The sequence below is a fragment of the Anolis carolinensis genome, chromosome 2 (assembly GCF_035594765.1).
Source record: "Anolis carolinensis isolate JA03-04 chromosome 2, rAnoCar3.1.pri, whole genome shotgun sequence".
Taxonomy (NCBI): Eukaryota; Metazoa; Chordata; class Lepidosauria; order Squamata; family Dactyloidae; genus Anolis; species Anolis carolinensis.
Genome location: NC_085842.1, coordinates 201,385,271 through 201,409,970, shown reverse-complemented (window position 1 = coordinate 201,409,970; position 24,700 = coordinate 201,385,271). Strand labels below are relative to the sequence as shown.

Genomic DNA, 24,700 nt, shown 5'->3' with positions numbered 1-24,700 from the left:
GTTGGAAGAGACCTCGTAGACCATCCAGTCCAACCCCATTCTGCCAAGAAGCAGGAAAGTCGCATTCAAAGCACTCCCGACAGCCTCTGCTTAAAAGCCTCCAAAGAAGGAGCCTCCACCACACTCCGCGGCAGAGAGTTCCACTGCTGAACAGCTCTCACAGTGAAGTTCTTCCTCATGTTAATATGGAATCTCCTTTCCTGTAGTTTGAAGCCATTATTTCACGTCCTAGTTTCGAGGGCAGCAGCAAACAAGCTTGCTCCCTCCCTATGATTTCCCCTCACATATTTATACATGGCTATCATGTCTCCTTTCAGCCCTCTCTTCTGCAGGCTAAACATGCCCAGCTCTTTAAGCCGCTCTTCATAGGGCTTGTTCTCCAGTCCCTTGATCATTTAAGTCGCCCTCCTCTGGACACTTTCCAGCTTGTCAACACCACCCTTAAATTGTGGTGTCTAGAATTAGACATAGTGTGATTCCAGGTGTGGTCTGACCAAAGCAGAATGACCTCCCTGGATCTAGACATCTAGGTAAAGGTAAAAGTTTCCCCTGATGTTAAGTCCAGTTGTGACCAACACTGGGGGTTGGTGCTCATCTCCATTTCTAAGCCAAAAAGCCGGCGTTGTCCGTAGACACCTCCAAGGTCATGTGGCCGGCATGACTGCCTGGAACACCGTTACCTTCCTGCCAGAGTGGTACCTATTGATCTACTCACATTTGCATGTTTTCAAACTGCTAGGTTGGCAGGAGCTGGAGCTAACAGCAGGCGCTCATTCCGCTTCCGGAATTTGAACCTGGGACCTTTTGGTCCGCAAGTTCAGCAGCTCAGCACTTTAACACACTGTGCCACCATCTAGATACTCCTATATATGCAGGCCAAAATCCCATTGGCCTTATTTTGCCGCCACATCACATACTTGGCTCATGTTTCACTTGTCTTTTTTACATGTACTACTCTCGAGCCAGGCATCTCCCATTCTGTATCTTTGCATTTCATTTTTTTCTGCCTAAGTAGAGTATCTTGCATTTGTCCCTGTTGAATTTCATTTTGATAATTTTGGCTCATCTCTCTAATCTGTTAAGATTGTTTTGAATTCTGCTCCTGTCTTCTGCTTTGTCTTCTCCATTATCTGCTTTGAACTGGAATATATGGCAGTGTGGACTGGAATATATGGCCAGTTCAAAGCAGATATTGTGGGATTTTCTGCCTTGATATTCTGGAATATAGGACTGTATGGAAGGGCCCAGTGTCTCCTGATCTGGCATGAGATCTCACCAAGGCCCTAACATTATTATTATTATTAATAATTTTATTTCTTACCCACCTCTCATCATGGCTGGAGGTGGGTTACAAAACAATTAAAATACATATATACAGCAAAAACTCTACAAAGACGCACACTTAAACACTACTGGTAGGTCGTTCCACATTGGTGGGTGGCTGATGAAAAGGACCTCTGGTTGACGGTTGCCAGTCAGGTTCTGGCTAGTTGGAGCAGATGCCCTCCCAGAAGACTGAAGTGTGCGGGGCAGATTGTACAGGAGAAGGCAATCCCATTGGTTAACCTGAACCCAAACCATGTAGGGATTTAAAAGTCAAAACCATCAACTTGCACTTTGCCTGGAAACTCATTGGCAGGCAGTGGAGTGACTTTAGAATAGGTGTGATACTCACTCCTAGATGTTCCTGTAACCAATCTGGCTGCTGCAGTTGGAGTTTCTGAACTTGGTACAAGAGTAGCCCAATGTACAACACCTTGCAGAAGTCCAACCTTGAGGTTAGCAGTGCGTGCACTACCATCTTCAGGTCCTCCAAAGCTAGGAAGAGGTGCAGCTGGCGGATCAGCCGAAGCTGATAATAAGCACTCCTGTCTGTTGCATCTTCCTCCACTGACAGTTGGAGAGACTGATCCAGGAGCACTTCCAAGCTCCGAACACAGTCTTTCAGGGGGAGTGTAACCCCACCCAGAACTAATTGACACACCTCCACCCCCAGATTATGACCCCCGCCATGACTTTTCAGGCCAGTGTCTCCTGATGTGGCAAGAGATCTCAACAAGGCTCTGAAATTACCATCATTGTGTAAAGGTTCTTCATAGATAATAGGTCCTGAATCATTACTCCCTCTTTAAGCCAGTTCTTTTCGGCCACAAAGGGCAATAGTTTCCACAATTGGCAGAAGTTTCTTTTTGTTTTCTTCTGCTTTCTTCTTATTTCCTTTGTCATCAAGACGTTTTCCACTGTGAATTAGCAAGAAGTTTTCAGCCAAGCACAAGTTGCTATGGTGGTACTCTTTTTTTTGTTGTTCATAGAAGACTTATCCCATTTTTCTATTTAGCAACCAATGCACCAAGCCTCTGATGAGCACCTTTACCCCCAATGTCTCCTACAAACATCACACCGTACTTACAGAGTGCACCTTGTACATGAAATGACTAGGCTAACCAGGGAAATCTTTTGGACCATTTCAGTTGAAATCTTAGGTGCTTCTTCTTATCCACAGGAAATACATATCCTGACAAAGAAGTTTGTGGATTTTGCACTAATTGAGCTTTCATTTGGTCATCGGAAACAGTCTTGTTCATATAAACTCCAAGGTCTAACAATGATACAACTTCTTTTCTTTGCTCCTGTTCCATGGTTTCTTTGGCAGGACTTGGATTAGATGAACCAGTGGGAGAAATCTCAGTTTCCACAGTTTCTTCAGTTTTCACCTGCAGTTCAGTTCAAATCCCCCCTCCCCCCCAAAAAAACTTGGTCACTTCCACTATATCAGCTATTGCAGCTATGTAAATTGGTAGAAAGGTAGGTAATGATAATGTGAATAATCAAAATTTGGTTGAGATAGTGCTTGCAGTTCTGGAGGGAGTCTAATTTTTGCTTCTCATAGACTTGGCAGGGGGATTTGATTAACTAGTTAAAATTCATGAGTAAACCAGTTGTTTTTTACCTGAAAATTTTCAGGGGTGGTTTGAATCTCCCTTAAACTGCCCCCTTGACAGTCATTTTATTGTTGAAGAAGGATGGACAGGACTTTGAAGCACCCTCCATGAGACTGTCTCCTTTCCTGGACCCACGAGGACAGGAGGTACCTTCCAAATCGAGCCCCAAAAGACAGAACTAGAGGTTGCTGCTGGTGGTTTTCAATTTCTGGTGACCTCAAAGTGAATTTCTTGGAGCGTTTCCTTGGTGAGACTTGAGGCGTAGAGAGTGTGAGTCGCCTCGATGGGCTTTCCTGGCTGAGTCAAGCCACAGCTCAGCCTCACGTTGACAAGTCTATAATGTGTTGTCAAAAGCTTTCACAGCTTGAATCACTGAGTTGCTGTGAGGTTTTCATGCAGTATGGCTTTGTTACAATAGCATTCTCTCCTGACATTTCACCTGCATCTATGGCAGACATCCTCAGTTTGTGACATCTGTTGGGAATGAGGCAAATGGAGTGTATATATATCTGTGGAATGTCCAGGGTGGGAGAAAGAACTCTTGTCTGTTTGAGGCAAGTGTGAATGTTGCAGTTGGCAAGCCTGGCTGTTGCTGCTTGGGGACATCCTTTGTTTGCGAGGTGTTTGGCAGAATAATTCAATCAGAGATGTCGGCTATAGCAGTGCACTTGATGAACCATCCTGGACACAGTAAATTATTTGAGAACACAGAAATGCTGGACCACTTGGACAACCATCATGTCATACTACACAGAGAAGCCATTGAAATCCACAAACATGCAGACAATTTCAATTTCAAAGGAGAAAACCATGAAAATGAACAAAATCTGGCTATCAGTATTTAAAAAAACACCAGAATCAAGACAGCAAATAAAGAACACCACTCAGAAATGGGAATTCCAGACAGCTAACAATCAAGTGCCAATTAACACCTCCTAAACAAAGGATGCCCCCAGGCAGCAACAGCCAAGCTTTGAAGCTGCAAGGCTTTTCAATGTTAATCAAGCTGGCCAATTGCAACATTCACACTTGCCTCAAACAGACAAGAGTTCTTTCTCCCACCCTGGACATTCCACAGATATGTAAACCCCACTTATCCCATTTCCAACAAACCTCTGAAAAAACTTCTGAGGATGCCTGCCACAGATGCAGGAGAAATGGCAGTTTTTGGACTATATGGTACATGGCCATTATGTGTTTATTTACTATTGTGCTTTGCTTTGTTTTGTTTCTATTGTTTATTATGGCATTGAATGTTTGCCATCTTTTGTTGGAAACCACCTTGAGCCCACCCCCCCTCCCCCCCGGGAGATAGGGTGGGTGATAAATTATTATTATTATTATTATTATTATTATTATTATTATTATTATTATTGCCCAAAAAACTCACAACAACCCAGAAAAGTCTTTAATGCAATCCTTCAAAACTCGGCCCTAGTCTATGAGGAAGCACTTCCTGACTCAACCCTATATGGAAGAAAGGTGGGACAAACATAAAGTTAATAATTAGAAGAGTTATCATTCTGCTTGGGGTCCAGTGAGTCCTTCATGTGTCACTGTCATGGGGCTCTCCTAGGATGTCACCACTAGCCCAATTGGGTACATTTGAGGCCCCTTCTACACTGCCTTATAAAATCCAGATTATCTGCTTTGATAATCTGGATTTTATATAGCAATGTAGGAGAGGACCAAGTTTACTCTTGTTTACTTTGTTCCCGCATCTTTGGGAACTGGCTTTCTGAGGATTTGCTTCTAAGGCACCTTCTACACTGCCATATAATCATGGTTATCAAAGCAAATAATCCACATTATCTGCTTTGAACCGAATTATATGAATATACACTGCCATATATACAGCTATGTAGAAGGGGTCTTAAGGCCCTTCCACACAGCCATATATAACCCAGAATATTATGTCATATAATACTTGATATCTGCTTTGAACTGGGTTATCTTGAGTCCACACTGCCATATAATCCAGTTCAATGTGGATTTTATACAGCTGTGTGGAAGGGGACTTTGACGTGGGTTTTGCTCTTGACCAGGGGCCACAGTGGTGACACTGAAGCTGAGCAGTAATTTCCTATTTGCCCCCGACCTCGAAACAACAGCAGTTGAGACTGACTACATGCCTATCTGAGGGAGAGGTTGCCTCCCTCTCAGGCCTGTTGAGGGTCACACCTTTCTGGTGGTTGGAGGGTGGGCTGTGGGAATTTGGGGGGGGGGGGGAAGGTTGGCTTCTTCTGATGGTGGAGTGGGGGCGGGGTGTAAATTAGCCCTTGATGGGATTTAGAGTGCCTTTAATGAGATCCAGCAGGGAAAGGAGATAAGGTTCAGTGGAGGTGCCAGCCTGCTGTTTGTTTGGGTCCGCTGCTTTTGCAGCTTTGTTTACTCTTGACACTTCTCACTCCTTTGCTGGTGCCTCCAGCATCCTGCCGGGAGGGGAGGGGGTCTTCCTATTATGAGAGGCGTTTGCTCATGCACGCCTTCAAGAATGGCAAGGTTTAACACAGCTAAAGCTTTCCTTCCTTTCCCTCTTCTTTCTCCCTCCCTTAGAAGTCTCCCTGCAGGCTGCTGAGAAATCTTATCTGGCAGAAATCGGTACCCTGTCTGTCTGTTTCAAGTCAGGTTGTCAAAACAGACTGAGCGAAATCCAATTTTTAGGTTCTGCTGAAGGGGGCCAGTTGAATAGATGAGTTTTACACACGTTTCATCAGCTTCTATTGATTAAAGGAATGTTGGGAATTGCAGTTGGATTTAAGCCACTGATAGAAATTTAGCAGATTGTTCTATGGATGGCCTCTCTAATCTCATATCCTGGAAACACTCACAATTCCCAGCATATTAAAACAATCTGGGATGCACTGCAGAAATTATTTTGAAATGGACAAAATACACCCTTACCTAAAGGATTGTCACTGGGTATATCCTGATGAATCAATTGTAGCTTGTTTCCGAGTGAGCAAGTAGAACTGGAGTTTGAAGTAGGGATTAAAGTGCCACTGAATGCAATGAAACTTCTGAGTAGTGTTTATAGTAAGATGCTGCCTTGAAGATGCCTTTGTGTGGGATATCTTCTGAAGTCAGTAGTATATTTTGCAATGTAAGGAGTGAAAGCCTTTTCCCTGAAGCGCTTTGAATAAGATGTGCCAATTGAAGTATTGTAGTGCCATAACCTTATATACACCTATTTGGAAGTCCGTGCCTTTTAAATGTTTGCCATTTTTTCCTCTGAGCTAATTTCTAGGAATGGCTGCATTCCTTGCACATGCCTCTTGTGCCTGAGTTTGACACCTGTCAGTGAGAGATAAGCAACCAAATAGTATGAGGGACTGTAAAGCATTTCAGACAAGTATCTAGCCAGTGTAAAGCAGAATCCAGGAAAAAACTTGGTTGTCTTAAGTGTTGCTTTCTTCTGTGTGGATTTATTGCCATGGTATCAGTCAAAGTGACATGAAAAACTGTTTTAAGTCAACTGTAATTAATAGATGCCCCAATCCCAGTTTGTAAGCTATTGGCTGCAGACCCATGGCAAACTTCCAGAAGAAAAAGTAACAGTTGTAGTCAACAGACACAAGTATGATGCTGGTCTTGGGCACATTGGAGAAAAAAAACACCAGACACACACACTCCTCCCCAGGTAACTTAATCCTTTTTGGGTGAATTATTTGGAAACATAATTAATAACGATAAGAAGATACCTCTAAAAAAAACAGTGGGCTGTCTTGGTAGAAAATAGCTATAATTAATAGATACATCGTTTGCACATGCATTCAAAGGGGAATCCCACAGAGTTTAATGTAACTCCTTAAAAAGTTTACACAAGATATATGGATATCTATATTCTCCCTGTAATAAATAGAAATTAAGCTGGTCGTATGTTCTGCTTCATTGTGTTTCATGACACCTAGTTGCTATTAATTCTTGTTTAGTTGTGTCTTGTTTAGTTGCATTCAATATGCCTATTCTAAAATGTAGAAAATGCTGGTAAACGACAACTGATGTTTCAGACAGATATTTAGGTCATGCTGTCCTGATGCCTTCATCTAGTTGGTTGATATAAATATAATTATTTTGGATGAAACCTGATTTCAAATTGTTCAGAGCTTTTAAAGTATACAAAGGGATGTTGTAGCACCCTTGAGACTAACTGAGAAAAATAAAGTTGTAGTTTGTCTTTAAAAGCCATTGGCAAAATAACAAACTCAGAACTCAATGCAACTCATAAAACCATGGTACGAAAACAGTGATAAATCTAGGCCCATGCCAGTAACTGGCTATTCCAGTGTTTCATACTATTTGTAATTTTCACACACTTTTCAAGGGGCAGCTCCCTTAACGGAATACCACACCATCTAATCCAGATGTTGCCAAGGCTTGTGTAACTGCAGCAAGAACAGTCTTTTCCAGGAAAAGCCACAGCTGTTTGTACCACCTAGAGGTGCACAAGCATGTCTGTCGGAGAGATTGCCTGATAAAGTAATGTCAGGAGAAAACTCAAAACTGTGTTCCAGTGTCCATGAGTGTGTGTGATTTCCAATCTAGCCCAATTTAAGCTTCAGTTTCTTCCTTTACATCTCTTCCTTGTTTTATGGCTTTCCCAGCTTCCTTGGAATTTGATGGAATGGGGAAGTAAATCAATGCATAATCAGGATCCTTGTGACATATGTATAGCTTTGGATAAGCTCTGCCAGTGGTTTCCAGTAGAGTGGCAGGTACACATACGTACTTTTGAGTTCAAGACATTGAGGATCTTGACAGGGAAGCCAACATCTGCTATGAATTCTTAGAATTACCTAATGGTTTTTGTGGGTTGACTGGATCCTTAATAGAACTCATAAAACCCACTGGAACAATGGGTAAAACCCTTGTGCTGGCTGAACTGCTGACCTGAAGGTTGGGTTGCTGACCTGAAGGTTGCTGATTCGAATCCATGAGATGGATGAGCTCCTGTCTGTCAGCTGTAGTTTGCAGGGATATGAGAAAAGCCTCCCAGCAGGATGGTAACACATCTGGGCGTCCCCTGGGCAACATTTCTGTAGACAGCCAATTCTCTCACATCAGAAGCAACCTGCAGTATGTTCTCAAGTTGCTTCTGACACATTTTTTTTTAAAAAACAAAAAACTATAACAAAAATTGAAAAAAAATCTGTTCCTGGTTCAAAAGTGTTATTTCTTGTTTAATTGTGCTGTACTTTAGTAGTTGTTATACTTCAAAAACTTCATCTTTGTGGCTACCACACACTATGTTGGATTGGTTGAGACTCTGCGTTATGCATTGAAAAGCTATAGAAAAATGTGCTACAGGATGTCCCACAAAAAGTTTTTGCAGTTAATAAACTTTTTTGGTGTTACAGTAGAGTCTCGCTTATCCAACGTAAACTGGCTGGCAGAATGTTGGATAAGCGAATATGTTGGATAATAAAGAGAGATTAAGGAAAAGCCTATTAAACATCAAATTAGGTTATGATTTTACAAATTAAGCACCAAAATGTTATATAACAAATTTGGCAGAAAAAATAGTTCAATACGCAGTAATGCTATGTAGTAATTACTGTATTTACAAATTTAGCACCAAAATATCATGATATATTGAAAACATTGACTACAAAAATGCATTGGATAATCCAGAATGTTGGATAAGCGAGTGTTGGATAAGTGAGACTCTACTGTATTATGATAGAACCAATCAGGAAATGACATTTATAACCCGGGAACAAAAATCGTGGGGGTAATAGTGATGTAACATATGGGGATGCTGAAAGGAATGTTGAGATAACCCATACCACCACCTTAATTTGAATACTGCAGATCTAACTACTAAATTCTCAGTAATGGGAATTAGGCTTTTTTTCATATTAACTCAGAATGCTGTTTGGACTGTGAACAAACTGCATAAAGTTTTGAATGTGATTACTGTTTGACAAAAAAACTTGATACTTGTTTTGCTATCAGTTTTGTAATCTGACCTCTAGATTGCATCATGTTTTAATATAGAAGCAGGGCCTTCAATGATGGATATACATTAACACAAGAAAAATGATTTGATAACAGTTTCAGACTGTCTCATCTATATCACTGAATTAAAAGTGTCTTTGATTGGATTATACCCCTTTATTCTTATTTTTTTCTTGCTACAATGAAATGTACACTTTCATTTTGTTGGTTTTGTAGTTTGACATTGTTTCATATTCTTTGGTGACAAATCATTTTTTAAAAGTTTTGGTTTAGTTGTGGAGCTTTATTTGTAGTCATGAGATTTGTGTACAGTAAATTCTCGCCTATCCAACCTTCGCTTATCCAATGTTCTGTATTATCCAACGCAGTCTGTCTTTTAGTAGTCAGTGTTTTTGTAGTCAATGTTTTCAATACATTGCAATGTTTCCGTGCTAAATTTGTAAATACAGTAATTATTACATAACATTACCGTGTATTGAACTGCTTTTTCTGTCAATTTGTTGTAAAACATGTTTTTGGTGCTTAATTTGTAAAGCCATAACGTAATTTGGCGTTTAATAGGCTTTTCCTTAATCCCTCCTTATTATCCAACATTTTCGCTTATCCAAAGTTCTGCCAGCCCGTTTGTGTTGGATAAGCGAGACTCTACTGTACCTGCTTAACTGAAAGATATAGGAGTTAGAAGTACTAAACTTTGGCTGGCCTTGTGTTCAGTATTCATGGGCAATAGCTTGTGGTAAGAGCTTGCCTTCCTGTCAACCTGAGCATGCTACTTTGAAACTCCCATTTCATTTCCTATAGAGCAAAGGCTCAGAATGATAGCCAGAAGGTAAAATGTGTTAATGAGGGCTCATTATCTCCTGATTACTCGGCCATTAAAATGTGTGGCCACCTGTTGCTTTTCTTAGTGTTAATCTGATTCCTCCAAGTTGCCCTGAAAATGGACAAAGAGCAGCTCTTTAACCAGCAAGGTCATTCACTATGCATAGCAATGTTACCTGGCAAGTCTGAGAAACTTAAGTGTTAATGCAGTCTGTTTTTGCTCATTATTTATCACATTTTTTATCTTGACCTCTCAGGATAGCATATGTGGTTCTTCTGTCCCTGCCCTTTTGGAACGTCATTTAGATTGTTCCTATCAGACATACAGAGGAAGTAAGTGAACTTGATGATCAAATGATATTTGAATCCAGGTTTATCCTAAAGACATCAGATCCTGTCTGATCTTGAAAGCTAAGCAGGGTTAGCTCAGGGTCATACTTGGATGAGAGACCACCAATGAATATCAGGTGCAGTAGGCTATTTTTCAGATGACGGAAATGCAAAACCACTTCTGAGTATTTCTTGTCTAAGAAAACTATGAAATTCATGGGTTCACTCTATGTTTGATAGGTGACTTGAAGGTGCAGACACACACACACTATAGGATTCTACCTGTTCCCTTTCATTTTTCCCCCTTTCCTCTTGCCTTCTACTGTTTCAGCTTGAGTTATAGATTTAGGCCCCATCTACATTGCCATATAATGCAGTTTGAAGCTGCATTATATGATCAATATAGACTCATATAATGCTGTTCGATGCATGTTTTGGAAGATTGCTTCAAGTGTTGTCGAGAAGGTTCAGAGCATTTTTTGTTTACCTATGCAAGGCTTACTTGGCAATTTTTCAGTTAATATTTAGATACTGTTTGGGATAAAATGTTTGCTGAGCTGTTCTTTCTTTTTCATGACATAGAAACCTGTCCCTATTTTTCCATGTTATACCTGTATCTGGTACTGAATTCTCTGTTAATGAAGTAATGGCTAGGAAAAAGTCTACAGTACTTCATTAACTGAGGTATACTTGTATATCCATGCCTGAAACAGCAGTCTTATGGCATCCTGAAAACCAACACTTCTTTCATAGACTAAATCAGCTTTTATCATATAGGCTGAGTTGTCATGTATGAGTTGGGTTCTAATAGGGAAGAAAAGTTTTACAGTCAGGAGGAAATTAAATGGAGGAAACAAAAAGTATCACTTGCTAATTCCATCCCACCAAAAGTAGGTCATCCAGTTTTTCCTATTTTTTTTTGGATGTTAACAACTCTAGGAACATTTTTTTAAAGATGTTAACAACTCTAGGCACTTAAGCCTGTGTCACCTGAGCCACTTTTTTATGGTGGCTGATGTTTTCTCTTGACTCCTGTGTTTAAAAAATGCCTGCAGTTATAGCCAATAGCCAGTAGGCGAAGGGTTTATTTGGCTTCCCTGGAAAAAGATGTCAGAGCTTGTTGTCAGGAAAGGTTGGCATATAAGGGGTGCTCTACTTCTGAATGAAAACAGAACATATACAAATGTAATCATAGCTATATAGTGAGGTGTTGTTTTCTAGGGTGTGAAAATCAGGTTAGTAGTAGTAGTAGTAGTACAAAAATAACAGCATATGCTGCAACTTATCAGATATTTGTGTTTAAAGTCTTTCAGTAATAATAAAACTTCATTTATAACCCACCATCTCTCCCCAAAGGGACTCAGTACTGCCTTTCTAAAAGGCGTAGGGCAGAAAACTAAAAAAAAAAAAAGTTAGGTTATATAAACATTACACTTTTTTTCATGACAAGAGTGACTTAAGAAACTGCAAGTCACTTCTGGAGTGAGAGAATTGGTCATCTGCAAGGACATTGCTCAGGAAACAACTGGATGATTTACCATCCTGTGGGAGGCTGCTTTCATGTTCCTGCTCGGGAAGCTGGAGCTGACAGACAAGAGCTTGTTCTGCTCCCCCTTTCAATCAGCAGTCCTGCTGGCACAAGAGTTTACCCACTGCAGCACTGGAGGCTCCCAAATAAAATAAATTGTTTTCAAATTATTTTTGGAATGGAAAACTGTGGCAAACTGCAAAATGCATTATGATCCTATGTGTGCATTCTCAGATTCAGACATCTTGTCAGATGGGATAGGTGCTCCCCAGATATTTCTATCAACCTGTAATACAAAATATGCCTGTTAACAAAAGAAATAGGAAGTGGTTCTTTCTGGAATGAATGTTATTTCCTGTTTTGGTCCTATAAATACTACCTTTTCCTTTCTTGGGGTGGTGGGGAGAAGGTTGACTATGGCTGCAAACTCATTGGCTGGTTTTTAAAATAGCCAGAGTGAAGTTTGTATCTATTTTTAATGTTTTAAAAATAAAACTTATTAGAGAGCCAGGCAAAATATCTCTTCCCGTATAGGAATGAACACCTCTGTGCTGCCAAAGGCCATATGACAGTCCACTCAGAGCCTCTGAGCGAAGCCAGCTGCGATAAAAGGGGGCTTATTGTAGCCTGTTCTGTTCACTTACTCATAAAATCTCATTGAACTGTGTCCAAATTAATTCCTTCAGGCAGATAGTACCTGTATTAAGTAGGAAAACCTAGGGCCTTTCTGAATATATCAGTCTTCCAGAAGCACATCTACAAATAGCAAGTGTAACTTTCATTTAACAAATACTTTGCCATGTAGGCACATCGGTCAAATATGATTTCTTATTTTGTAATTAGGTAGAATTACTTACAAGCGAAGGCAATGCCAAAGCTTGCATTTTTCATTTTGTTGTAGTTATGAATTTTTAATTTTATTATTGAAAATTGATGTGGTGGGTTTTTATCAATGTGTCGGGCTCTATTTCCAATTGCGGAAGAGGCTGGGTATATTTCAGATGAATACACTGTGAGTTGTGTTGTGTAAGCACATACTGTGTTAGGAGATCTTTCTGTATCTTTGAGCCTAACTGAGAGAAAGAAGTTGATAGCATAAGCTCTCATAAATTGTAATATACTCTATCATATGCAATGGATGAAATAGACTTATAGCAGATCTACACTGATCGCTTTCAATGGTTCTCAACCTTTGGTTCCCCAGTGTTTTGGCCTACAACTCCCTGAAATCCCAGCTAATTTACCAGCTGTTAGGATTTCTGGGACTTGTAGGCCAAAACATCTGGGGACCCTCAGGTTGAGAACCACCTGCTTAGGTTGATGTAGGGCTGGATCAGCTACATGGTAGCCAGATGCCGCATGGAGCTGATCCAGGGTAACACAGAGCAAGGCCATTTGGACCACATTAATCAAAGATGGGGATAGTCCAAATTATGGGCCAGCATTTGAACTTTATCACGACTTTTGGCCAGTCTGAATAGTTGGGGTGGTTCCAGAATGGGACTGTCTAGCTGTTCCCACATCATCCTGTATTTCTCAGGCTTGGGCTGTCACAACAGTCTCTGGCTGCAATGCGGGTCCTACCTTTTGGCCATTACCTATAGTGACGTTGTTCAGGGCGATACGTGCTTTGAGAAGGGAGTGGGGGGGGGGGCAACAGAGAGAAATCATGGCACATTCAGAGAACACAGTGACACCAAGGGTAGGAAGTGACAGGGTGGCTGTCTAGCAGCTGGGAGGGTCCCTGTGTGACCCATATCCCACAGGATTATTAGTCAATGTAGAGCTGCTCCTCAAGAGGTTATGTTCCCAACTTCTTTTCTCAGCAAGTTGCTACAAGATCCCTTCACATCGTGATTCAGACTAACAGGGCTATGTCTTTGAATTGTGATTATGGAACTTTGCATGTAAACGTTGCCTGCTATTGCTGATCTACATGTACATGTGCAGCTCTTGTTGTGAGACTAGTGTATGAAAAGAAACAGTTATTTTGTCACTCACAAATCTTTCCTAACCTTTTAAGAACAGAAAAATGGCACTGGTTGCATTTGCACTGTCAAATTAATACAGTTTGACACCACTTTAACTATCATGACCCAATCCTATGAAATAATGGGAGTTGCAGTTTTACAAGGTCTCTAGCCTTCTCTGCCAAAGAGTGCAGGGGCCTCCCCAAACTGTAACTCCCAGGATTCCACACCATTGACACATTGCACTTAAAGTATTTACAGTATTATCAAACTACATTAGTTAGACAGTACAGTTGCACCCCCTGCTGGATTGGGCCAAAGTGTAACAGACCGTTTTCTATTTTCCCAGTAGTCAATTAGCACTATATTTGGGAAATCCACAGACACGACATGAGGGTAATTCTCATGCTTCTCAAGCTAATGGCCAAAGCATAGTAATAGTGGAGGCAGCCATCCTCACTAGTAGCCATGCTGTTTGCTTGGAAATGATTCTTATGTGCTGTAATTTACCAGGAAATTGCCCAATTTAAAATAATTAATCGGTGACATTGTAGAAAAAGCAGCAGGGCACTGCAGTACAGCCATCAGCTTGGGTTATGTAAGAAGACAGAAATGACAAAGTAAAAATCTGTTTAAGACACATTTTTCTTCTAAAAACTGATGAAGTAACAGATTGGGGAAATGTTAATCTGGCCTGCATGGAAGGTAGTGAGGTGTCTGGACCAATTTGCCTAAAACTATGTGAATAAAATTGCTGTTTTCATGTGATGACCTAAAAGTCATGGTGGCAGTGTGTCTACTTGTATTGGCTTGCTTAAAGAGGGAATAATAACAAGTGCATTTTTTAAAACTTTTTTGATTAGTCCCACTATGTTCGTGCAGGTCAGGAGATAAGTTCATTTTGCATATTAGAATCTAAATAAGTAATTAAAAGAACCATATATGTTTATGGACCATCCGATGATTTGTGAATCTCTATCATTCTTCTTCTTGGTTACATGAAGGGTGAATTGCGCCAGTGATGATCTTTAAAACAGAGCAAAGCCAATCTAATATTAGGTTAATACTAATACAATTATAAGATTTAAAAAACAAAAAAAAATATGGTTGTGTATACAATGCTGGATTTAGGACAAATGAGTCCCTATTCGAGTTAAGTTATGAGGCTCCTTACTTGGGCCCTTAAGGACGTAGACCCGGTAGGCCTACCCTGCTTGCTTTGTGGCACATTCCTGTACACTCCCGTACACTATCAACTCCATCATTTATGTCTAGAATTGCTCTGAAACAGAACACCTTCAAATTTAGAATTGCACCACATAAGCAAAATTCATCTTAATTTTTTTCGACAGGGATATGGGACCCCTGGCCAATGGGCCCCTGTGCTTAAACACAGCACTACGGTAAATCCGGCACAGTGTGTATAGCGTACTGCAGAGACTGCATTGGTTGTTTTTCTGATTCTTTAGGTTATCTTTTAAAGGGAGACATATTTATATTGAGACGTAGCAGGAGAACCACCAGAAATATTTTTAGGACACTCCATTCCAGTATGCGGAAATCTAGGGGTGGGGATTGATGGAAAATAAATATATATTTCACATCATTGTTCCTATTCTAAATGTATTCTTTCTGATGTTGTTAATCTACCTGCAGAAGTCATTCAATAAGATATCTAGAGCTAGTCTTATTTTTATTATCTGTTTATGATTCTATTATAACTTGTATGTGAAAAGATGCAAAGACACCCTGTTTCCCCGAAAATAAAACAGTGTCTTATATTTATTTTTGCTCCCAAAGTTGTGCTAGGTTTTATTTTCAGGGGATGCCTTATTTTTCCATGAATTTCCATTTATTGTTGAACAAAAAATGAACATTTATCACATATTGTCACATATTTTACAGTAGTTGTCATCACAAACCAGCATAACCACACAAACTGTGAATCCTGTCAAGAATTTCTTGTTATTCCCATTATTTCCATGTACAACAATATATGGTACGTACATTTACCGATCCTGCATGCTCTGGTGTTCTGTTCAGCAGGCATGCTTCCAAACATAAACTTTACTAGGTCTTACTTTTGGGGGAGGCCTTATATTTAGCAATTCTGCAAAAGCTCTACTAGGTCTTATTTTCATGGGATGTCTTATTTTTGAGGATACAGGGCATTTTAAAGGCACCTTGGACATTGTTCCCAAATTCTGAGGGGTGGTGTACTAACCAAAAAAGCAGAGAGATCCCCAACCTCATATCTTCCAGATGAGTTGGGCTATGGCTGTTGTGGTCCAATACATTTGGAGAGCACCAGTCTGGGAAAGGTTGACTTACTATAACTGAATGGTTAGATTACCAAATCAGAAATTTAGGTATATATATACCCTTAAGTGCTCAACATCAGTTTCATTTTACTTTCGATACATTATCACATCTCCCTTTCTGTTGACGCAATGAAAAAGGATAGTATTCTGATAATATAAGTTGGCATCCTGCAAAAACACCCACTAAAAATTAGTTTTAAACATTCAGTCTCAGAAGACTTGACAGCTGCCACCAATGTCCTGCCTAGGATATTCATGTAGATTGCAGGGCTTTGTCTCATCTTGGGTCTTTCAATACCTTAGCTCTGAAAACAGAGTGGGAGGTTAAATGAAATTCTGAGCAGATCAGGGGGCAGTACCTTTTTTCTTTCCGAGGTCTTTTCCATAGACTTGGCTCTTTATGTGTGTTCTTTGTCACATAAAGATCAGGCTTGTTTAAAACAAAGGAGTGTTGACCTTCCAACCTTCTCCATGCCTGTGGCAGATTTCAGGGCTCTTTGTTTGCTTTTAAGCGGGAAGGTGACACTTCTCGCCTCTCTCTGGATTTGCGTTTATCTTCATTCATGTTATCGCCACATAAAAGAGGGCTGCTCCCCTTCTCCAAATTGCTTTGCCGTTATCTGCTAGTCTCCAACTCTAGAAGAGATTTTTAAAGTAATAAAAATAGTTTATGGGGTTTTTGCATGTACTTTCATTCTTATTTGGAGATGCTATGGACCTGGGAATATTATAAAGGCACTCATAGTTCTTTTATAAGTACTTAATGTTACATGTCTGCTCTTGATCTGTAAAATCTGTTTCCTAAATAGACTATGTTTTTAAAGAAATACATTTGTCTCAGTGTGCATACTGCAACATATTCCATCGAACTATACCTTATTTCAGTCTTTTTTCCCTTTGCTTTTCATGAGACTGGTAGTCCATGCCTCGATTTATCTTTACTGTTGTTTGCTGTTTTTACATTCTGTAAAACTTACATAAAGGGATGGCCCAAGACATACTGCTGCTTAAAAAAGGCAAATGACAACATTGCTCCCCTTCCCTCCCTAATAGTTTTATCTATAGAAGCTAAGTGTATGGACAGTTTATCTCTTGTAGGGTCTTTTACCACATTTAATGGTAGCAGAAGTGAAGTGGAGGCCCTGGTGGCGCGGTGGGTAAAACTGCTAAGCTGGTGACTGAAAGGTCGGCGGTTCGAATCCGGGGAGTGGGATGAGCTCCCACTGTTAGCCCCATTCTGCCAACCTAGCAGTTTGAAAACATGCAAATGTGAGTAGATCAATAGGTACCACTTTGGCGGTAAGATAACAGTGCTCCATGCAGTCATGCCGGCGACATGGCCTTGGAGGCGTCTATGGGCAATGCCGGCTCTTTGGCTTAGAAATGGAGATGAGCACCAACCCCCAGAGTTGAACACAACTAGACTTAACATCAGGGGAAACCTTTACCTTTACCTAGAGGTGAAGTATGCACAGTCTTGTCCTGCAAATAAAAGAAAAGGCCAGGGGTTTCAGAAATAATACCAAAGACATCCCTGCCCAGTATTTACAATCTGATATAGTTACCTGTTTTTCAGCCACAAAGGGGGAAATGCTTGTTTCTGATGTCTGAGGCTTGAAATACACTGCCATATAATGCAGTTTCAGAATGTGGATTCACTGCACTGAACACGATTGTATGTCAATTAATCCACATCCTGAAACTGCATTATATGGCAGTGTAGATCAAGCCTAAGATTTCCTCTAAGATAAAGGTAAAGATTTTCCTCTGACATTAAGTCTAATTGTGTATGACTCGGGGGGGTTGGTGCTCATCTCCATGTCTAAGCTGAAGAGTTGGCGTTGTCCAAGGTCATGTGGCTGGCATGACTGCATGGAGCGCCTTTACCTTCCCACCAGAGCGGTATGTATATCATTCCAAAATTGTTGTAAGGCAAATTTAAGGCCACTTAACGCTGATATCTCATGTTTCATCCCAAAAAGTTATTCTCTTGGCTTGTTGTCTTGAGTTAGCCATATCCAAAGGTTGTTGTCAATCCCTTTGTGTTTTATCAGTATATATAAATGCTTGTCTTCACTACTGTGTTTCCTTCCCTTCAGCAAAGTGAACTGAACTCCTTCCTGTGGACTATAAAGAGAGACCCACCATCTTATTTTTTTGGTACCATTCATGTTCCATATACTCGAGTCTGGGATCATATTCCTGAGAATTCAAAGAAAGCCTTCCAGCAGAGCCATATTGTCTACTTTGAGCTGGACCTTACAGATCCCTACACAATCTCTGCTCTGACGAGTTGCCAGCTTCTGCCACAAGGTGAGAACCTTCAGGATGTACTTCCAAGGGACATCTACCGCCGACTCAAGCGCCACTTGGAATATGTCAAGCTTATGATGCCTTCCTGGATGACCCCAGACCAGCGGGGCAAAGGCCTATATGCAGACTATCTCTTCAATGCTATTGCAGGCAACTGGGAGAGGAAAAGACCTGTGTGGGTCATGCTTATGGTTAATTCTTTGACTGAAGTTGACATCAAATCACGCGGTGTGCCTGTTTTGGATCTCTACCTTGCCCAGGAAGCTGAACGACTGCGTAAACAGACCGGGGCTGTAGAAAAAGTAGAGGAGCAATGCCATCCACTAAATGGCCTAAATTTCTCTCAGGTAAGAGACCTGAAGCTTTCTTGGTGTGCTGTATATGAAAAATGCAATCTGTGTTGTCCTAATTCTCTTTTGATAATCCTTAAGCTTCTTTTATGTGGAGGGACAAGTACACAGGTAGAACAAAAAGTTTGGGCCAGCTTCTTATACTGTTACAGAGCTTGAAAAACCTACTTTTTGGACTCAAAGTGCCAGAATTCTCCAGCTAACATGGCAAACAGAGATTTTGGTAGTTTTGGTCAAAAAATAATATATCTGCCAGATTTTGTGAGAAAATTGTGTGGAATAGTTTGTGAAAATGGCGAATATTATAAAAGAAGCAAATTCTGTTCAGTAGTCCAGTCCATAGGAGTTTACATCTATAAAGTCAGTCAGTAGAAGAAATCTCTAATTATAGAACATGGTGAGTTGATGAATTTGTTCTGGATTTCACTATTGTTTTTATAGCTACACACAAACATTCACCACTTTTAGAACCTTTAGAAAATTGGCTGCATTGATTTCCCTCATCACAAACTCTTCCAGACATACCATTTGCATCCTCTCTTGATAACTCTGATTGATAATTGTTGTGTTTTGCCACTTTTTGATAATGAATAGGCTTGAGGCTTCATTTTTTCTTGCTGATTTTGTTTCTTCTGAGACTTTTTTTCATAAAAGAACAGTTGAACATTTGCAGCTTGACGAAATATGGTTCATATGGATTCATAGGTTCCTTTGTGGACATCTGCTTCTTTTTATTTCTTGTGTGTGTGTTGGTTGTGATGTTAGATCTGAGTGTGAAATAGAAGGCACATATAAAGATTTGAACTGAAGTTACAACTAGATACAGGAGCAAAATTGGGAGAGCGGTGACAGGATGTGACATAACCAAAGCTAACCTTACAGCTGACATTGCACACAGATTCCCTAAATGAATAAAAATATGTCATCTCCAGGAACTATACTAACTTCAGTTGGGATTGAAGGAAAAAAAAAGGCTGGAGGAAAATGTACCTGTGTTCACAAAGGGAAGCAATAGTGTGGCACAAATAACTCAAAACATCCCTGAGTGGAAGAGGCCTATGGCTAAGCCCAGTTGGTGGCTGCAAATTGATATTTACATTTCCAACATAAAAAGGCTATTTAGTGAATTAATTTGATAGTAATTTGATGTGTTTAGTAGAAAAGTAACATACCATAGAAAATGTCACTGAGTGCACACAAAGGAGTGCATATATCCACTATTAATTCCACCAATGCTAACAATTCAACTGTCATGCTTCCCACAAATAATTCTGGGAACTATAAATTTGGAATGTGTCTAAAAGAGTAACAGCACTCATTTCTTTATTTTGGAACCACATGTTTGGAATGTGTTTTAATATTTACTATAGATGTGCCTCCTATTTCATTGTGTTCTCACTTGCTAACATATGAAGGTACATTGGGGTTCCCACCATCCATGACTGGGCCCTAAGTAACACAGCCATGTATGTCACTGTATCACAGACTCTTATGCCTGCTAAAAAAAGGGCACTAGTAGGACACTTGTAGTTTAACAAAGCTTTTTCAAATAGTAAATTAATTATGTTCATAAGTTAAATAGTGTTATGTTGAAAATACTGAATATAGTATACTACTCTTATTCCTATAAATATTTCACTTTCTTGAACAGCTATATTATCACTATTGGATATGAGCCCCTAGCGGGCCAATGAGTTAAACCCTTGTGCCGGCAGGACTGCTGACCGACAGGTTGGAGGTTCGAATCCGGGGAGAGCGACTGAGCTCCCTCTGTCAGCTCCAGCTCCCCACGCAGGGAGGGCACAGGAGTGAAGCCTCCCACAAAGATGGTAAAACATCAAAACATCTGGGCATCCCCTGGGCAATGTCCTTGCAGACAGCCACTTTTCTCACACCAGAAGCGACTTGCAGTTTCTCAAGTCGCTCCTGACACAAAAAAACTATTGTATATCAAAGTAATTTGCATATAGAGTTGATTTGGAGGTAGAGGATATTATGAGAATTCAGTAGAAGAGGCAAAATTCCTCAAACATTAGTGTATCTGTATTTATTTCTTCCAATATAGGGGCTCAAAGTGGCTGCACCTCTGTTACAGGACACTTGAAATAGTTTGCCTTAATGACCATTTTGTATATGGGAAATAATACTGTGCATTAACATTTATTTTGACCAATTCAAACACAGCATCTGATTTTAAAGACACAAACAGCATCATTTTACAGGGTCAGGATTGTCTTGAACTCTAAAGAGCTAATGCGCATGCTTCTATTTTCTCTTACAAGGCTTGCTAGCATCATCATTAGCAGCATCTTGTTATATAGTGACCAGCGGTTCTCAAACTTTTTCAGCCCTGGAGCCCATTTTGAAGCAAAAGTTTATTGTGGAGCCCCAAGAAATGTTTATATATTATATATTGTATATATAATGTATATATAATGATACCTGTGACCAAGCTCTTAACTTGAAACGCTATAATGTCAAAGCAGATTTCCTAATTGAAATTAATTGAAATGCTATTAATCCATTCCAGCCCCCCAAAAACCACACCAGGGAGCTTACTGAGGGGGGAAAGGAAGGCCTCCTCCTTCTCTGCTTCCTTCTTTCCAAAAGTCTCTTAAGAGGGACCCACAACCAGCTCATCAAAGCCCCAAAGTGTGGTCTGTGGATGGAGGTGAAACACAGCTCACAATTGCTCACCTGCTTTCCTCCTATCTCCTTCTCTCCCTTTTCCATCCTGTCCTCCTCTCCTCTCTCTCGCCCCCCTCCCCTTTTTGATCCTCCATTTTCTTCTTACACTGTTCCCCAGTGGAGGAAGAGAAGGGGGCGGCAGAGGCTCCTGTTGTTGTTGATGCTGTGAAGGTAGTTGCAGGGCCTGAGGCGGCAGCAGAGGCTCCAATGCCAGGCGCAGCCTGGATACTCACTGGGATTTCCGGATGGCAAATTCATTTGCTGGCTGGGGGAGGGACTATTTGGGAAGGGAGGAGAGAGGGAGAAGGCCCCCTGCTTCTTCACCAGCCCAAGGGAGCTTGCTGAGAGGGAAAAGAAGGCCTCTTCCTCTGCTTCCTTCCTTCTCTTCATCTGCCACTACAGTCCCTCCCCCCCTTCAGTGGCAATTGATGAAGAGGACACTCATGCCACTCCTCTAGCAACAATCACCAGTCTATCTTTGCCCACACTGCCTTGGTCCAAGAGTGGGGTCTTGCAGCACCACACCTCATAGAAGGAGCTGTGAAGAGCTTTGCACGCTCCAAGGCAATCCCTATGAGGAGCTCATGTGCATGCGGGCCCAGGAGCCATTCCACAGCTCCTGCTCAAGGGCAGCTCCCTGTTGCCCACCACGGCCCACATTCTCAGCATCCTGCTGAAATCACGGGTCAGCCCACCCCAGGGCCTGCCCACTGTCCTTGACTCCAAGCACCACTGTGGTGGGCAGCAGGGAGTTGCCCCCACAGGCACAGGATGAGAAAGAGATGTGTGTGGGGAGCGTACACTAAGGAAGGTGGCGGCATTGGTTCCTCAGGCCCAACATAACAATGGAGAAAAGGAAGGAGGGAGGGGGTCAGAGGTCTTTTGGGAGGGTAGGTGGGAAAGGACAATGGAAGAGAGGATGAGGGATGCTGCCATGAAGGGGGGGGGAAGGAAAGGGGGCGGGAGAAGGAAAGGAGGAGGAGCTAGGCCCAGACAGTGGCTGTGGAGGGACAATCCTTCCCTCCTTAGCCACTAACAGGCAGGGTTGGGCTGACAGGCAGGGTTGGGGCCCACATAATGGTCAGGCTGGACTAGAGCAGAGGAGGAGGGGGGAGGAGGAAAGCACAGAGCCCCTCAGGATGCTTTGTGGAGCCCCAAGGGCTCCAAGGAGCACACTTTAAGAACCACCAATATAGTGCCATTAGTGTTCAGTAAGGGCTTCTGGTCTTGCCCCTTAAAGAGATATAGTAGACAAGTCACAAAACCAGATATGTGCCCCTTTGGCCAGAGAAGTAGGAAATAGTATAATGGGAGGTAGGAAAAGGCAATTTGCAAGTTATCTAAGAGTTATTACAGGGCCCTTGGTGGCACAGTGTGTTAAAGCGCTGAGCTGCTGAACTTGCGGACCAAAAGGTCCCAGGTTCAAATCCCGGGAGCAGAATGAGCGTCCGCTGTTAGCCCCAGCTCCTGCCAACCTAGCAGTTCGAAAACATGCAAATGTGAATAGATCAATAGGTACCGCTCCGGCAGGAAGCTAACAGCGCTCCATGGAGTCGTGCCGGCCACGTGACCTTGGAGGTGTCTATGGACAATGCCGGTTCTTTGGCTTAGAAATGGAAATGACCACCAACCCCCAGAGTCGGTCACGACTGGATTTAACATCAGGGGAAACCTTTACCTTTACCTAAGAGTTGTTACATTGAATGTTAACAAACCTTAATTTATCTTTTCCCTGTTCTTTAATAGATACGTAACTTAGTAGAAGACCCTTCATTCCAGGGATCCCCGTGGATACCAAAATCCATGGATGCTCAAATCTCACAGTATAGAACAATGTGATGAAATGGTATCCCTTATATAAAGTCAAGGATTGGCTTTTGGGGGAAAAAACTGGGAGGTATTTTCAAGCTGTGCATATTGAGGGACATCTGTGTAAGTATTTTCCTCTGTGTGTGTGTGTACAGTCTACCCCACTAGCTCAGCCTCCTTTCCATTGCCAGTTTAAACCCCTTTCCTGATAATCCACCTTCATGTCTTACACCTTCTTCTGTTGAGTTTGTAGCATATTTTTTGTGGAGGAGGAAGCTTACTATAGTTGCAGTTTTTCACTTCTGCAGAGGTCTTGGACCCCTAACCCCTATGAATGTGAGGGGCTGACTGTATATTTATCCTCTTCTATATTTGTTTTGATTGCTCTTTTATGTCCTAAATCCTACTGCTAGTCTTACCATTCAGCAACTGGCTCAAATATGTCTACTCTAGTTAGAATTCACTAATAGGATTGAAGTCATTATTAACATCCCGCTGATTCAGTATGTGAGAAATCACTATCTCTTTATTTCTTATCAATAAAACCCATTTGGCTCCATTATACCCATTAGAATTTTTATCTAAAATTCTCCTGCTTCCACATTGAGAATCTTATAAAAGCCAAGGAAGGTTAATGGGGGAATTTGTTACCATTTTTTCTATTATATTATAAAAAATTAGTGAACAACTGCTATCGGCATGCTTCAGTTGCAAGGTTAAACAACAACATGGGATTTAAAGGTCAGAAACACATATTAAATGCAGGTACTGTTTATGGCCTGTGGTTAAAAGGTTTCAAACATTTGCTTTTTATTTTCATGCTGGTGAACCATTCTCAGGGGAGATTGTTTCATAGGCAGCTTCCCTGGTAGCAATATAGTTGATAAATCGCAGTCTGCTTGTATTATCCATGTTAGAATCTTTAAAGTGAGCAAGCAGTCAAGATGAAATAGGTGGTACTTGTATGTAGACATTCCTCCCCAACGGTATTTTTAATACCAATTCTTCTTATTTTGCTCTTAATGTTCTGTGTGTGCAACAGTTCAGTGTTCATGTGTAATATTTTTATGTCTTAGCTCTTACTTTAAAGCAAATATTTCTAGCTCTGCAATCATCTTGCTATAACAACAAAATATATAGAGGCGGATGAGTAATATTTCCATTGGTTAGGGAGTATACTTCATGTCCTCTGCATATCTCATTCTTTTGCTCCATTATAGCAGAATAAGAATAAAATATGTGAACTACCATAAAGGAAAAAATCAGAATGTATTGCAGTAATTTTAGTAATTTATCCAGTTGAATAATTCCTCTTCTCTTGCAGAACATGGGCTGCCCCTTGAAGAGCAGAGACATACCTTTCAATAATTCAGGTTTGATAATCATCCTATATTGAGATGAGGGGACACCACCTCCTGGTGGAATTTTGCTATATCCATATAGTCACTAGCATGGAGCTCCTGGTGGCGCAATGGGTGAAACCCTTGTGCTAGCAAGACTACTGACTGACAGGTTGGCGGTTTGAATCTGGGAGAGCGGGTGAGCTCCCTCTATCAGCTCCAGCTTCCCATGGGGGGACATGAGAAAAGCCTCTCATAAGGATGGTAATACATCAAACATCTGGGCGTCCCCTGTGCAACGTCCTTGCAGACAGCCAATTCTCTCACAC

General features: G+C 41.1%; 1 protein-coding gene across 4 annotated transcripts in view; it reads left to right on the top strand.

The window, feature by feature from the left end:
* trabd2a (TraB domain containing 2A) overlaps nt 1–24,700 on the top strand; it is a 143,779-nt gene that overhangs the window by 63,358 nt on the left and 55,721 nt on the right. For all 4 annotated transcript variants that reach the window (XM_062971537.1, XM_008118690.3, XM_008118689.3 and 1 more), the window contains exon 2: nt 17,971–18,531. In XM_062971537.1, coding sequence (XP_062827607.1) covers nt 17,971–18,531 — 561 coding nt within the window. The remainder of the gene's footprint in view (nt 1–17,970; nt 18,532–24,700) is intronic.